At 43.6% G+C, this 16,786-nt stretch overlaps 1 protein-coding gene across 1 annotated transcript; it reads left to right on the forward strand.

Moving 5' to 3' along the window:
* The first annotated feature begins 348 nt into the window (after positions 1 to 348).
* On the forward strand, positions 349 to 15,601 carry LOC120563475 (immunoglobulin superfamily member 22-like). Its single transcript, XM_039807649.1, is given in 28 exon segments — positions 349 to 489; positions 702 to 809; positions 1,847 to 2,062; positions 2,485 to 2,619; positions 3,313 to 3,449; positions 4,392 to 4,491; positions 4,645 to 4,681; positions 5,031 to 5,202; positions 5,461 to 5,574; positions 5,693 to 5,855; positions 6,279 to 6,391; positions 6,589 to 6,751; positions 7,517 to 7,801; positions 7,912 to 8,036; positions 8,953 to 9,094; positions 10,214 to 10,421; positions 10,555 to 10,643; positions 10,728 to 11,030; positions 11,187 to 11,360; positions 11,622 to 11,684; positions 11,687 to 11,749; positions 11,847 to 12,143; positions 12,228 to 12,316; positions 13,027 to 13,219; positions 13,464 to 13,772; positions 13,911 to 14,059; positions 15,198 to 15,378; positions 15,487 to 15,601. Coding segments are annotated over 28 exon segments (4,197 nt in total). The 5' UTR covers positions 349 to 488; the 3' UTR covers positions 15,555 to 15,601.
* Positions 15,602 to 16,786: the final 1,185 nt, after the last annotated feature.

The raw sequence follows: 16,786 nt of genomic DNA on the forward strand, positions 1-16,786 counted from the left end.
TAGCAGATGGTGCACAGAACAGATAAACACAAATGACACTAAGACTTCTGACACTGACGTAGATGATGTACATCAGAACCACAGCCTAGAAACTCTCCATCACCACATTCTCTTTGGAGAATGTTAATTTCTAAAATACTAGCCTAAAACAGCCCACAGTGGACGCTCAAACTAACTGACCTGGGGGGAAATAGGCTATTAGCATGATGTATTGGCCCAGCCAGGACAGCCTGGCCCGACAAGCACGGCACAGATCAGAGCCTTATTTGTCCAGAGACAGGACTAAGCAGGTGTTTAAGATGAGTGCTTCGGCCTTGGCTCATCCGCTAAAAAGGAACCAAGAAGGCATCGGAGGCCGAGCTGTCAGGAACCTACTGAGACTGGAGCAGTGTATGGGTTGGGAACATCATAAGAGGCGACATTTGGGCTAGCAGTTGAACCTGGGGTGCAGACTAAATCTGTGAAAAAACAACGACTTTGCTGTAACAAGTAAGTTTGGTTGGCTGTGTGTCTTTTTCTGAAATAATAGAGCCAAGGGGGGAGTAAAAAAATATATATTTTTACAATTTGCTGTGCTGTATGCTTTGAGAGAGAGAGAGAGAGAGAGAGAGAGAGAGAGAGAGAGAGAGAGATCAAGGACACTGAACAAAGAGGCGGAGAGGTAGGGAGGAAAAAGAGATGTTCTTGTGTTCCACTTACAGTGAGACAGGAACCAGCACTTTGTAGCTTCCAGTCACTTGCTACTGCTCAGACTGTAGAGCCATACCATCAAAGAGTCAGCTGCGGTCGCATAAAAACAACTTCCTTCGGTAGGTATCAACGCTTAAGGAACTAGTTAGTTCACTAACGTCAACATGTAGTGTATTTGCTGCAGGAAGCACAATTTACATTTTCCCTTCAGAGACTAATCTTGTGGATAATTGTTCCTTTGGCTTGTGAAGTCACATTTATTTCCTAAAACCAGGCTGTTGCTGAAAAAAATAAACAATTATTAACATATATTTTGATACGGGCTCACAAATATAGACATGATGTTGCGTGCTGAGCTTTATGTGAGTTTCTTTTGTGTATTGAAATTCCATCAGTAGGTACAGTGAGTGATACATTTTAATTAGAAGAATAGATGGAGCTTGACACTGGCTTGCGCTTATCTTTGAACAGTTGTAATGTGTGTAATCTTCTTCCGTCAGCCACTGGTAAAGTGGATCCATCATTTGCAGGCAAAGATGCACATACACACCAATGCACAGCTTACACACACACACACACACATACACACAGAATGAAGAAATGCAGATTGGGCATGAAAAAGGAATTTAAATTCAAAGTACGAGAAAAAGAGCACATTTCATCAGTGATACAAACACTAATTAATTGTATCTTTGTACGAGCCTGGCAAAAGCAAAGGACTATGATAAGAAAGGAAAGGGCACGGGGCGAGCAGAGGAAAGGGAGGGGAGTTTCAATCATTTCTGGTGCTGGCTTTTGGAAACAAAAACCCAATTACCACCAAGACAGAGCGAAGACCTGTGTTCAACACATTGCACTTGCACGCAAACACTCCAGCATACACATACTTACACATGCAAGTAGGCCTACACACAATGTCTGCTCTGAACATTCTCCTTTGCTATCTGAGTAATCTATAGGCTATTAGCTGTATCAGTACGTGAATTTAGAGAGGATGGTTAGGACTGTCCTATGTCCCTCTGGTCCCTTTTTAACTGGAGAACATCAGGACTAAAAGCTGTTATACACAACAAGACCCAGTGGAATTAGGAGTCAAATGAGTATTTCCTGCCAAAACTATCATTCCACATCTCTAATTGTGCCTTGTCACAACCAGGCACGCATCGGCAACACCTTAACGTCATCATCATGGCAACAGAGCTCCCTCAGGCCGCTGGGGGCAGAATGGAGCAGATGGAGCAGCATATGGGTCAGGCGAGGCAGATGTCAGCTATGCAAATGTCCTCCTCATCCACCTCCTCCACTTTTACCTCCTCCATGAGCTCCACCAAGCTGCGAAAAGTCTGTCAGGGCTTGTCGAGGACCATGGAAGGTAGGAATCGTCCACCAAGATCGTCTTCTTCCCAACCTGCCATGCTTTATTAATGTAACATTTCTAATTCTAAGACATGACACGAAGAACCCTCTATCAGAGTCATCACTACAATAAGCAAACGTGTCATAATTGATGAATATAAGATGGTTAAAATAGTAGCTTTAACTGGCATTTCTTACCCGTTCCACTGTGTACTTTTTTTTTTTTTATACTTATGAGGCATCACGGCTGATTTTAAGCTCCTGGCCAAATGCAGACCAACAATAAAGCTAAATGAAATACATTTTATTCTGTACTACAGTGCAACGAAAAAACACTGAAAGTCATAATGATAGTATCACATTTGCAAGTGAGGCAGCTCTAGCTAGTGCAGTTTGTACATGATAATAATAATGTGGATGTCCTTCATGCTCCCTCAGAGCACTCTGGGGTTCAGTGTAAAACCTCTGCTGTGGTGGAGTCCTGCAGCCAGGTGCAGAAATCCCTTCACCTACCCAAGGGAGAGTCTGTCCCAGATTTTGAGGAGAAGCTGCGCCCCATCACGGCCCAAGAGGGTGAGGTGAACTGCACCTTGAAATTTCAAGGAATGCCCTTATCATCCCCTTATATCTCTCTTCACATCGCACTTATAAACAACTGTGGGCCCTTGAGACAATGAGAGCACTATAAAAAGCTAATTTTAGCTCCTTACCCACAGTTTGCCTAGAAACTCCAGATGACACAAGCTAAACTCCACTGGGAAGTAAAGATTTGCTGCTATTTGTAAACTTTAGACAACCATTTGCCTTTTTGGATAAAGGTAATTTAAATATACTCTACCTTACAAAGCTAAAAGACAGTGATGGAGTTTGTATGATGCTCATGACCGCCACGGTAAAAAAAAATAATTCTGCTGAATACTAGTGCCTGTTCTGCATAAAGTGTAGGTGTCTGAGCCCTACTCACCCAGGCTCTACCCATGAATTATAGATCAAGAGGCCTCAATAGTCACAATATGCAGAACGCTGCGGAGTAGCATTAGCATTAGCATTCATGTGCTGACCTTAAACTCACTGTTCTCAAAGGTGAAACAGGAAAAGGCCACACAGGGGCAATTGAGCTCATGTATACTAAACATTCATTCTCATTGCCCCAATTAGAATTGATTTCATGTTTGTTAAAAATAATTAACAGTAGTGAGTCTGCAGCTCAGTATTCCCGAGCAGATAACATGCATTAACCTGATCTGTCTGATCTGTCTTTCATAGGTGACAATGCTGTGTTCAAAGCTAAGGTGACGGGGAATCCCCAGCCTAGTGTTAACTGGGAACGAGCCAGCGGGTGCCCACTGTCTGATGCCACTAAATCTTTCTATGACGACATAAACAATCAGCACATACTCAAGGTCCGTCACTGTAACTAGCTCACAGCATCTCACAAAAGGACAATAGTCCTCTACAAAATGTAGGGTTTGTGTTGAATCAGATCTATATCCAACTCTGATAGAGTCTCTTTAATTTTCAGTGATATATCAAAAGGTTGAACCGTTTTGTTTTTCCTCCATTGTGTTGTTTAATATAACTGCACAATGACTAATATCAAATATTTTAGAAATTGAGTGTTTGTATTATTTCAGTCATGTGACACCATAAATAGTATGTACTTTTGCATGTATCAATACACTCGATTTTTATGACAAATCCATCACATCTACCCAAAGATACCATTCATTTTTCTAAAATGAGAGTGTGATTGGAGTAACACTGTGATCAAGCATTTCTCCTCCACATGCACTTAAATCTGAATGCATTTACCAAGATACAGTATAGTCAAAATGCATAAAAGGTGAATGTGACCAAAACAGATTGTGACAGCGGCTCTGTCCAGCCTGTCATTAAGCCAAAGGGCTCTGCCATTGTGATTCTGTCAGCTCAGACGGTACACCATGCATCATAAGGAAAAGTAGATAGAAAGAAAAAAAAAACTCTCTCTGATCCTTTTATCTATAAACACTCTGGAGTGGATTTAGCACTTTCTCTGAACCAGCCGGGAAGCTTAAGTGAAGCTTAAATAGCTATTATAAAGCAATTAACTTGTGGGTGCTGACATATGCATCTCCCCTTGCCATCTGTTTCTCTGTTGAGGGATGACTGTTAAGTTGCGACACTAAATGTTTACTGGGTATTCCCAGCATGGCACTGCCTCCTCCAGCTCCACATAAGTACTGCAGTGGGATTTAATGTGCCTGGACGATGACAGTATGACAGTTTTAGACGAAGTCTTACAGTAAGCAACAAGCATGTCATTTTCATTAATTTCATGTAACTTGTAAATACCTCCACTTCAGATCAAAAACCTCGCCCTGGAGGATGCGGATGTCTACAAGTGCATTGCCTCCAACAAGCACGGAGAAGCCGCCTACTCTATATCCCTCACTGTTACGGAGAGTGAGTCGAGCCGTTTCATATAATACACTGGGTGAACCTTTCTTAGTCTTGATTATTATTATTATATTATTTAGGAGCTTTCAGCAAAGTTTACGAGCTGTTTTTTTAGTTTTTGTTTTTACTCAGGTTAAGAAAGTCTGTCTTTGTTTGCAGATCCAGCGTTGGACTTTAAAAAGATGCTGAAGAAACGGTAGGAACAGAAGCCCGTTGCCTAATACTAGCCCTGACACTCCTAAAACCTGTCATGGTGTGATGGAGCTTTCTCTGATCCACCCCCAGATCCTTTTTGTTGTTGTTGCATGCATCCAGAAATATATACAGGATGAGATCTAAAGAGCTGCAATGTGTATCAGTGTTGCCGCAGGGGCAGAGGAAGATGCTTTTGAGCTGTCATCGCACACATGCATACTGTCAGACATATTTTTAGACATACATACATATACACACACACACACACACACACACACACACACAAGGCTGGCATAAACTTTTGTATGTGCATGTAAACACACATGCACAATTGTTTCCTCCTTGTGCAGCAGTGTGGAGAAGAGAGAGGAGAAGAGGCCACCTACAGAGGAGGAGATGCTAAAGATCCTTGCGGGAGCTGACAAGAAGGACTACGAGAGGATCTGCGCCGAGCACGGCTTCACCGACTTCAGAGGCATCCTCAAGAAGCTGAAGGAGATGAAGAAGCAAGTGGAGGTGGAGGTGGGCCTGTCATACAGAGAGCTTGTTCACGTAACCACAGAATCACATAAGAAAGAAAGGGTTTTTGATGTGATATGAAAAACAGCTTAAAATAGAGCAGAATGGAAAATGGAGGGGGGGGAAAGTGTAATGTCACACAGCACAGCCATGGCAACAAAGGTATTTCGCATAGCAACACTCAAGTCAAATACTGTGAAGACATTTTTTTGCGGTGTGTTTATGTATAAATAAGTATTTGATCATTTGATATTTTTCCAGATGGTGCGTGTGCTGAAGCCCCTGGAGGACATCACTGCCACAGCTGGCACCAGCATCGTCTTCGACACCATCCTGGAACTGAAGGATCCAAACATCAGGATGCAGTGGTTTCTGGTAAAAAAAAAAAACAAAAACAGATGTGTCTGCTTGTTGTGTTTCAAAGTCTGCACATATATGGGTGTTTCTGTTACGCGAGTTCTCCCCTCGTCTAGGCATTTTGCTTATGATTCAGGGCGCAGAGCTGCTGCGGGTCCAGTACTCTCATGGGAAATACGAAGTGAAACAGATGGGAACCAAGCACATGCTGTGCATTTCTAGCGTGAGCCTCAGTGACACGGGCACCTACACTCTGCAGGTCGCAGACAAGAGACTGTCAGCCAGGCTTACCGTCATAGGCAAGTGCAGAATGAGACCGAAGTCCTTCCCACTGCTCATAGCTCAGAGAGACAATGGCATCATTGACTGCGTAACCTACTCTCAGTGTCACATTCTCTTTTTATTCACTTAACAGATAGTGACAAGTTTTATGTGAGCATAACTGCCATATGTGCATGCTTTCTCCCATCGGTCATTCAATCTACAAGACATAAATAGTCAAAATGAACAATTTTTTTTTTTTTCCCCAGACAGCGATGGTTTTCTCAGTTAGGGGCTTTCTTAGTCGTCTCATATTTCTCTCAACACCCACATTTCACAGCGCCAGACATGTTTTGTAGCTTACAAATCCTATTATTTGGCATGGAATTCTTTTCAGCGAGGTGTTTATATGATTTGGTTCATACGCTTTTTTGATTAGAACGCCTTTTTCTCTCCTTCAGATGAACCTCTGAAATTCCTGTCTGACTTCAAGCCCAAGAAAGTGACAGAGCGCCAGACCGCCACGTTTGAGATCCGTCTCTCTAAGAAGACAGATGCGCCCCTCATCTGGAAGGTTTGTCTGTGACTCAACAAGACACACCGAAAGACTTAAATACACTTTTACATAAGCATATAATATCCCATCTAGGATGAGATTTAAGAATTTGCTCTTGAGGAACATTTCTAGGACTTTTTGGCATCTAGGTAATGGTGGACACACATGAAAGGAATATGGAAATTGTTTTCCTAGAAGTGTTTGTACTTTGGCAGGTAAAAGGAAAGGAAGTAAAAAGAGATGAAAAGTTCGACGTATCCCTGTCTGAGGATGGTCTGACCTACACCTTGAAGATTAAGGATGTGAAAGTCAGCGACACTGGAGACTACACCATCAACATCGGAGACCTCACTGCCACCGTGCCACTTTTCATTGAACGTACGGATAACAGTATTTTATAGGCACCTACCCCATAAAAAAAACAACTTTTTTGTTATGCTTTGTTATGTTTTGTTTTTCCCCAAAGGGGCTGTGTCTTCCTGTTTTTAGTGAAGCTAGCATTTCTAAGGAAACAAACTTCTCCCTTCGGACTCAGTAGAGATGAGCAATTACTGCCTTCTTCTCCCCCCCCCCCCCGAGATTAGAGGCTTCGTTCCCTCATAGGCTATGCTAAACAACATCATCTTCCCTCTATCATCCGAATGAAGACGTATGGGTAGCATAATAAATCCTTGCTCCTAGTGCTGAGTTGAAAGTAATCCAACCAAATCCCTCCTCACAACAAGCTCATTTATTACGGCTGTGTCTAACAAGATGCTTACTTGCCCAAGGTGCAAGCTGGGGCATGTAAATGTCTTAACAAGGACATGTGGCTGTCCTCTGGGGTTGCAGGAACAGAAGCATAGTAATTTAGGTTGTGTTAATTACAGTTACTCATGAATATACTCCATATTTCTTGTTCTTTAACTATAAGTTTATAAGGAAGGTCTGCTGTATGTGTTGGGACTTAATATAAAGAACAAACCTAATAAGTGGGTACAAAATTCAATTCCCTTCACCCTATAATCCTATTTTCATTTTGGAGTGTGATTGAACTCATTCTGCACGTGTTTATAGTACTGACATCGCCAAAAAGGTTAAAGTGAAGTATGCTAGTAAAGGCCAAATGAACCCTCAAAGATACTCTATTTCACTTTTCTCAAGGGATTCCCATCAAGTTTACCAGCCACTTCAAGAACGTCCGTGTGCAGGAGAGAGGCAAGGCTCGCCTGGAGTGTGAGACGAGCTCCAAGGACGTGCACATTCGCTGGCTGAAAGACGGGTGTGATATCACAGCGAGTCGTCGCTACATCTTCATGCGCGAGGGAAAGAGGGCAGAGGTTATCATCGAGGACTGTGAGCTGACAGACGAGGGAGAGTACTCTGTCATCTGCACTCAGGACAATGACGCTAACGAATATGTCACTTCTGCCTATCTGACCGTGGACGGTAAATGATTTCTGTCCATCTGGAGTTTGTTTCAGCATCAGTGTTCAAGGTCCAAATGTTGGAACACACATAAGACTCTAAATAAGCAGTTTTTCTTTGTGTGTTGTCAGAGCGTTTTGCCTCAGTGAAGAGTAGTATGTCAGATGCTCAGTGTCCTACAGGCTCCCCTGCAGAGCTGTGCGTTGTTCTTGACGATGAGAAGGTCGGCGGAGTGTGGCTGAAAGATGGAGTGGAGGTAAGAGATGATACGAGATGGGAAAGGGTTGGAGTTGGGGCTAGGCAATATATCGATATTATATATCGATATTGTTATATTGGACTAGATGTTGTCTTAGATTTTGGATATCGTAATGTCATAATATGACATAACATTTGTCTTCTACTGTTTTTTTTAAGGCTACATAACAGGAAAGTGATGTCATTTTCAGAACTTACCAGACTGTTCTAGCTGTTCTATTATTTGCCTTTACCCACTTAATCATTATATCCACCTTATTGATGATTATTTATCATGAATCTCATTGTATAAATATTTTGTGAAAGCACCATTTGTCAACCCTACAATTTCGTCACAATATGATATCGAGGTATTTGGTCAAAAATATTGTGATATTTGATTTTCTTCATATCGCCCAGCCCTAGTTGGAGTCCTAATGTAAGTCCTCAAATGCACCCTGTCAATTAACGTGGCAAATCTTTGGTTCTTACTCTCTCATACATTAATGTCATGCAAACACTTGGCAGTAGTGTAGCTCTACTTATGGCAATGTTGTTCTGTCAGTACACCCCTTTGGTCCAGACTTAAATATCTCAACAGCTATTGGATAGGTTTCCATGAAATTTGGTACAGATGTCCTTGGTGCCCAGAGGATGAATCGTAATGACATTGTTAGGGTGCTAACATAACATACAGCCTCACAGAGCTGCCAGCACAAGTGTAGATTCTTGATCGTGTTAAAGTGATACACAACCTTAATACCATAGTCAAACAGCTTTTGAAACCTTTGATATCATCACCATTTTGATCAAGTCATTTGCGACATTATTTAAACGTTTTATCTATTAAGTTCTATAACCCACAGCCGCTTCTGTTTTGGGGTCATTTTATGTTTCATTAAAACCTAATATACAGTACGTGTTACATTTGACAGGTTTCGGAGCTGTGGGGGGTTCAGGTGGTCAAACAGGGAGCCGTTCACAAGCTGATCTTCTCTGGTGTGACTGATACTCATGAGGGCAAGTACACCTTCAGAGCCAAGGGGGCTGAGAGCGAAGCTGTCCTCACTATTGCAGGTGTGTTTATATTTGAGTATGTATTCACAGGTGGGACAGAGACTCACTGGAACAAGCTCCCTGCCACTGTCATGGAGACAGACACTGTGTGTTTGAATCCAGACAGTGTCTTTTTTGATACTACCACTGGGAGTCGCCAAAATCCGACATTTTCAAATCCTTCACATTAAAGGTATAGTTAAGGATGTTATTCCAAAACACTTTTTTTGTCAAATTCAGTGAATATCTCCTCAGGTTTAGCCTGGCTCTGCCCTCCTACGTACTTCCGCTCAATTTTCATTTCCCTTCAGTATTCCGTCTGGGTTTGCGGTATATTCTTGTGTTTTCTCCGGCCAAATATTTGGCGGTCCAATCAGCGAACAGAGGGAGTGACGTTGAGGACGTGCGCTAGAAAGATGCGAGCGAAGCCATTCGGTCCGTTGTGGCTACGCCGCCGAATATCCAGAAGTTAAAGCCTGAGCGAGAACAATCTTTGCTGAGTTTTATTGGTGGCCATGATGTTGTGGCCCTCCCCCCCATGGGGTTCGGGAAAAGTTAGATTTTCCAGCTCGCTCCGTTAGTGGTGAAGAAGTTTTTTTTTGTGCTAATGCTAAATATAAGCCCATAGTTGTCGGTCTCCCCTCTTGCTGCACATGCGCCTTACATACGTCACGACCAAACGTTAGCGATTGGTTACGGCAGATCCAGAGTGGCTCTGGGCAGATCCAATAGTTTTAAACTTCAACAGAGTACCCGCCTTCAAGGAAGTTAACACTTGTCGATGGAGAGTGGTCAGACTCTCTGTACAAATGAAATGTACGACAGTCTAGTAGGACCAGGCTACCTCAGGTTCCCCTAGCTCTCTATTTTCTGTGTGCTGAAAAAAAATCCGGTGTTAATACAGAGCCCTGGCTGTGTAAATGGAAAACAAACAAAAAAAAGGAGTGCACAAGCCACAAAACACTGTTCCAGCCAATCAGCAACAGGCTGAGGTTGAGTTCAAATATCAACAATCTTTGGGCAGCATCGCTTACTGCACCTTTAATGCTACCAAATTGAAACTCATTAAAACCATAATGAAATGGAAATAAAAACACCCATCAAAATAACATCCCAATCTAGACTAACCCTTTTTCCCAGACCCTCCAGAAATGGATTCCTCTGTGCTGGACTTGTTGGGGGCCCGACCTGTGACTGTGAAGGCAGGCCAGACAGCCACCATTAAGATCCCCTTCAAAGGCAAACCGCCTCCCAAGATCACCTGGTACAAAGACGGCGTGGAGGTCATGGAGGATGAGAGGAACAAGGTGGAGAGGACAGCTGACGGCACCTCGCTGGTGCTCAGCAGGTGGGTGAGCAGAGAGGGGCGTCATCCACTCCGATATTTTATGATCTTTTCAAAAGGTCCCACACGAATGAAAATACACATGCTGTAGATACACATTTCTCAAACATTTCCTCTCAATTTGCCTGTTTACTAGATGTGTGCGAGAAGACAGCGGGGCAATTATGCTCCGTCTGAAGAGTGACTGTGGCACTGCTGTTGCCAACCTGCACCTCAATGTGATTGGTGGGTGGCATATTTGGCAACAAAGGTTTTGCTCTAACGCAGATTTGAAATACTTAAACGCGTGTTTCGCCACAATCTCCCCAGACCATCCTAAGCCTCCACAAGGGAAAGTAGAGTTCCTCGAGCTATCAGGAAAGATTGTCAAAATGAAGTGGAAGGCTCCGCGGGACAATGGGGGTAAGCAAGTGACCAGCTTTGTGATTGAACGCCGCGCGGCAGGTAAGAAGTCGTGGACCAGGGTTGGCGAAGTAGACAGCAGTACCATCATCTTCAGCGACGACAAAGTGGTGGAGGGCCAGGCGTACCAGTATCGCATCAGGGCTGTCAACGCGGAGGGAATGAGCGACCCTCTCGAGACAGAGGAGGTGCGCGCTGGAGAGCCCGTGGGTGAGCGCTAGTTTTATATACGAATGCCATCGACCAAAATCATCTCTCAAAACATCGGGAGTTAGAGAGAAGTGTCACCGCCATTGTTCTCATCATTATTAACAGCCATTCAAACGATCGTGTCATCACTTCTCCTGTTTGAACGCCCCTACCCAGAGCCTCCAGGCACAGCGTCCCAGCCCCAGGTGTCTAACATAACCAAGGACTCCATGACAGTGAGCTGGACACCTCCAACCCACGACGGGGGAGCTCCGGTTCTGGGCTACGTCCTGGAGAGGAGGAAGAAGGGGAGTAACATGTGGTTACAGGTCAACAAGGAGCTGCTCACAGGTCAGACTATCAAGCTATCTATTAGCTATTTAATTGCCAGATCTAGTTGCTATAGATTTTGACATAGTCTTTTGCTTACACATTTTTAGTACAGACATTCCTGAGTAAGGATACAGTGTTTAACATGTATCAAATCAAGTAGTCATTAGTATACATTGAACCTGTGTGGTTTTCGTGTTTCTGTATTATTGACAGTATTAACATCCTCTGTTTTTGGTTGCATTTCATGTATTAAACTTGCAAACTTTTTTTTTTTTTTAGATACAAAAGTCATGGTGGAAGGGCTGGTGGATGATGTGGAGTATGAGTTCAGAGTCACCAGTGTAAAAGGGCTGGAGCAGGCAGCGCCAGCACCATTTCTAATGCTGTCCTGGCCAAAGACCCAACAAGTGAGTCCTTCTCTGCCTCCTTCATTTCCCTCTCTGTATCTATATTATCTGGACTATCTAACGTCTATAAATGCTGCCTTTTTTTTTTCTCTTGAAGGAGCTCCTGGTCTGGTGAGGAACCTGTGTGTGTCTGATTCCACAAACTCCTCCGTTTCTCTGAGGTGGACTCCTCCAGAGCAGGGAGACGAGCCCTCGGGTTACATCCTAGAGGTTCGCCCCGAAGATGCTAAAGAGTGGACGAAGGCCACCAAGATCCCCATCGCTGTTACTGCCTTCAATGTTGGAGGACTTCAAGAGCGGAAAAAGTACCACTTCCGCATCCGGGCTGTTAATGAAGGAGGTGTGGGGGAGCCAACTGAGCTGTTGGAGGGTGTACTGGCCATGCCTCCACCTGGTAATATGACTGACTGCATTCTCTTGTAGTCTCCTTTTATTTTTTCCTCTTCTTTTTCAAGTTTTGTAATTATTCCCCATACAGTGGCACCTAGGTTTGATCTCCAGGGGAAGCTGAAGAACCAGATGGTGGTCCGAGCCGGATCGGCACTTTGCCTTCACCTCGGCTTCACTGTAAGACTCCCTCTGGAACTCACCAATCTGTCCATGTTAAAATCACAAGTCAAAACTCACCTTTTTAGAGCTGCTTTTAAAGGGGAACTATGCAGGTTTTATTTATTTTTTTTAGCTTAATTTACCGTAACTGAACAGCTTCAGAGTCATTGGAATGGTTATATGACTTTTTTGGAGTTGAATGGTGGTCGTCTCGCTCCCCCCTAGCGCCTTTGAGCGGAAAAAACACCCTTGCAACTTTAGGCTGGCGAGTTGCCCGGCCTCAGCGTCAGGAAGTATCTCGTGATATCAGGTCTCGTGATGTAACGAATTGCTTCACAGCACTGCACACATACGTCCGTTCAGGAACCGGCTAGCAAGGTAGCGATGGGAGTTTTGCACACTATCGTCATGGCTGAGCCGGCTAAAAAGAAGCAGAAAGCTAGGAAAGCATTGTTGGAGGAACAGAGAAAGAGGAAACGGCAGACACAAGTAAACATAGGAGCGGCCAAATATCTATTCCGAAGCTGTAGGGGAGCTCTATAGAGAAACCTGCGAGCAAAAAGCGAAGTGTATTTCCTTTTAACAGCTGCAAAGTGTCTTTGAGTGTTGCAAAAAGCGCTATATAAATAAATTGCAATAATATTAATGATCTACTCAGAATTTAGCAATGTTCCTTTGAGCCACAATGAATTCTTACTCTTCAATCCTTCCCTTCTTCACCCTTACAGGCTTCACCTACCCCAGTGGTAACCTGGTTCAAGGATGGCATCATCACTGCAGGACGGGAAGTCATCACCAATAGCCAGAATCACTCCCAGTTCCTCATTTCCACTTCTCAGCGATCTGACTCTGGCACCTACCGTGTACACCTGAAGAACGACAATGGAGAGGCTCACTATGATGTCACTGTCAGGGTTACGGGTAAGTGACAAAGCCTCCATTATATGTGCATCTAAGGGTCTATTTTTTTACATTTATCAACAATAATTGTCTCAAAATGTAGTCTCTCAAAGTATATATCAGGGGTTACATTTCCAAAGCAGCTTCCATGGGGTTGTGGAAACTCCCAGAGTGATATTTCAAATCATCTAGGTGTTGGCTTTGGCCTAAATCAGATATTTCTCCTCCTCATCAACCTCCTTCCGTACTTACCGCCATCCCTCAGACTTTCCTCGACCCCCGAAGAACCTCGGCTTGGAAGAGGAGGTTCCGGGCACGGTGACCCTGCAGTGGGATCACACCCCAGACCTGGCTGATGACGACGACGACGAGGGAGCGCATTACATCATCCTCAAACGGGACGCCAGCACTGCCTCCTGGTTCACTGTGGCCGAGCGTGTCTTCAGCAGCAAGTACACCGTCACGGGACTGCTTCCAGGGAGAAAGTACTACTTCCGAGTCGTTGCGCACAACTCTTTCGGAGACAGTGATCCTTTGGACTCGAAAGAACCTCTCATCATGGCCAAGGAGAAAGGTCAGAAGGGAAGACATTGGATTTCAGCAACACACTATTTGAGTTATACAAATACGATCAGCATGTCGAATTAATACTAACTTGCTTGTGTTTGTTTCTCTATGTGCATATTTACGTGTTTGTGCGTCTGTGTCTTAGAGTGCATCAGAAGCCTTCGTTTGAAGGAATATGCCTCAAAGCCACGTCAGGTGAAACCGACGTTCCTGCTGCCACTGAAGGACCACGCTGTTCGCAGAGGCCATGACTGCACCATGAGCTGTGCCTATCAGGGCATGCCAACGCCACAGGTATGAAATACATCGCTACTGATATCAGTGTGGTGTATCTACAGTACCTGAAACATTTGCGCGTTAATAATTGGAATATTTGTGTGTACCTTCTTTGCTGTTGATATCATTCCCAGGCCCCGTAAAATAATAATAATTAGGGCTGCTCCCTCTTAGTCGATTAGTCGACTTGATCTGTCGTTTTGGTCTGACCCCACAGTCACATTAGCTACAAGAGACAGAGACAAAGCGACAGGCTGCCATTCATTTTCAATGGGAGTGGCCGTTTGCCAGCGACAAGCGACGAGCTCGCCGCTGCCACGAGCAAGGCGGGGCCGAAATAGACAAGAAGTCTATTTTATGCAAATGATGAGCGATGCGACAAAGCGACTGCCAATCGGAGCGTGAGGGCAGCGTGACCTATGTCAGTGGCTCGAGTCGAAGAAAATAATTCAAGACTGCGGAAAACGCTTCAGGACATCGTATTTCTGTATATATCTGATAAGTTTGGCATTTTATCTCATATATTTTGTTACTTTTATCGAGAAATAAATACTTTTAAATCCAAAAACATCGTTCTTGTGACTTAACAATACCTCTGAAGTAACTTTTAAGACGTGCTTGAAGGTAGCACCGGAGAATTTCTGTTTACTGTTGCCAAGCAACCAGGAGTAGGCTAGGCACGCCCAGGAGCACCCACAAGCGAGTGCATGTCGCTGTCTTTTGTAGCTAATGTGACTGTGGGGTTAGTCAACTTAGATTTCTTTAGTCGATTAGTCATGTTTGATGCTTTTTTCATGCTGAATGACTTATTTCCAAGAAACGTACGAGCACATCTCTGGTAAACACAAGAATTAAGGGTTGACATTTTACCTAATAGATATCACCGTGAAACCTACTTTGATTACTTTCATTAAGGCAATTATTTGTTGTATTACACGTTTTCTGAAATGTTGTGTTTAAATATGCAAAGGAGGCATCATCTTATTCACTTTATGCATCCTTTTGCATGACTCTTTGCGGAGAAACTCAGATTTACAGATCTGTCGATGAAATCAACTAATCGATTAGTCGATACATTTGAATGAGTGTTAGTCGACTAAGAATTTCTTCAATCGAACACAGCCCTAATAATAATATTGACAATTCCCCTGAATAGGCCTGCTGGTATAAGGGGGAATCGAAGATCTCTGACTCCCCTCGGTTTTGGCATAGCACAGCCAACGGAGTGTGCACACTGGTCATCCCCACCTGTGGAGCTAAAGACAGCGGAGAATACACATTGGTGCTGGAGAACCCTCTGGGGACGGCCAAGTGCTCCTGCAACTTGGTGATATTTGGTAGGTTTTCAGAGGGAGAGGAGTGGAAGGATGGTTTAATACCCCAAATGATTTTTATTTCCCTTTGCCTGATTCATTATTTATATCTCTGTATGTGATGTCTTGCAGATAAGGATGACAATAGTCTGTTGGAGAGCCTGACCAAGCAGGCAAACAAAGAGAAGATGATTTTGTAAGAAGTCTGCTTCAACCGTCGCCACGACAGATGCGCTTTGATTGGCCACTGCCCTTATGCTGCATGTATTGCCACCACTTAAAGTGCTTTTAGTAGTAGTTAAGAGATTTAGGACATTGGAAATCTATAAAGCAGATTTTGGATTGACTTGAATTTTCTGACTTTTATCTATTTGTTTTGGCCCCATTTTCTGACTTGCCTTTAGTCAATTTCCCAGGCTCTGGGAATGCAACACATGGCCACTAGATGTCAGGCTTGCTCCCTTCCTCGTGTAGGCATTCTTCTCCAAGAGCTGATTAATGTTTGGGGTGTTGGTGGCATTTTTACTCATTAGTCAGCTTGCTCAGCCAGAGAGATTGTCCTTTCTCACAAATGCTTTTCTCTCTATAAAAGAAATTTGACTTTTATCTTTTTTCCAGGGTTTCCAGTTTTTGCCCAAATATACTTGTTTCACAAGGCCTGCGGTAGCGGGATGCATGCCATGTCAACCAAGTGGAATGGATGGAATGTGTGTCTGTGCATAAAAAGAATATAACAGTAACGCTGTGCACCATATCCACACAGCCATTTTGGAACCAGAGTTCACACTGCCAATTACACAACTAGCCAAAATCCTACTTCCCTTTGAGGTGTCCTGGTAGCTTAGGTTGTCAATATGCATAAGATGCAGAGCCCTGGGTTTAAATCCAGTCTACCACTCCACTATGGATGACTGAAATACAAACATATACAAAACATTTTTTTATCTCCCATTACTTGCCACTGTGCATATAATATCGCCAGAAAGTATTAGGACAGTGTCTAATTGTTTTGTATTGTCTCTGTCTAGCACATGTGGTGCTGACTCCCAGCTTTGCAACTGTTATCATCCACATTAGATGGGCTGTGTAGCAGCTGTAGTCCTTCTTAATAAATACCAGTAGTTTCCCATTTTCATGTGACAGAAAGTAACTAGTAACTATTAAGCCAGTATTAAGCAAGTGAAACACGTGCTTAATGTGATTATGATCAACTTGGCATTTCAAGTGTTGGTCATTAAAGCTATAGTGCGTAGTTTCTGCCCCCCAATGAGGAATTCTAAGTAATGACAAGAAAATTGTCGGTGCGTCCACATGATACAAGCCTTCCGTGATCGTGCACAGCCCTCACCCCTCCTCCATTCAGTTGCTAGTAGCCAAGGAGGACACGCAGGATTAAAAAAAACGTATGGGCTCTTCAGAAGAGGTAATTATC

This window comes from Perca fluviatilis, chromosome 8, assembly GCF_010015445.1.
Source record: "Perca fluviatilis chromosome 8, GENO_Pfluv_1.0, whole genome shotgun sequence".
NCBI lineage: Eukaryota > Metazoa > Chordata > Actinopteri > Perciformes > Percidae > Perca > Perca fluviatilis.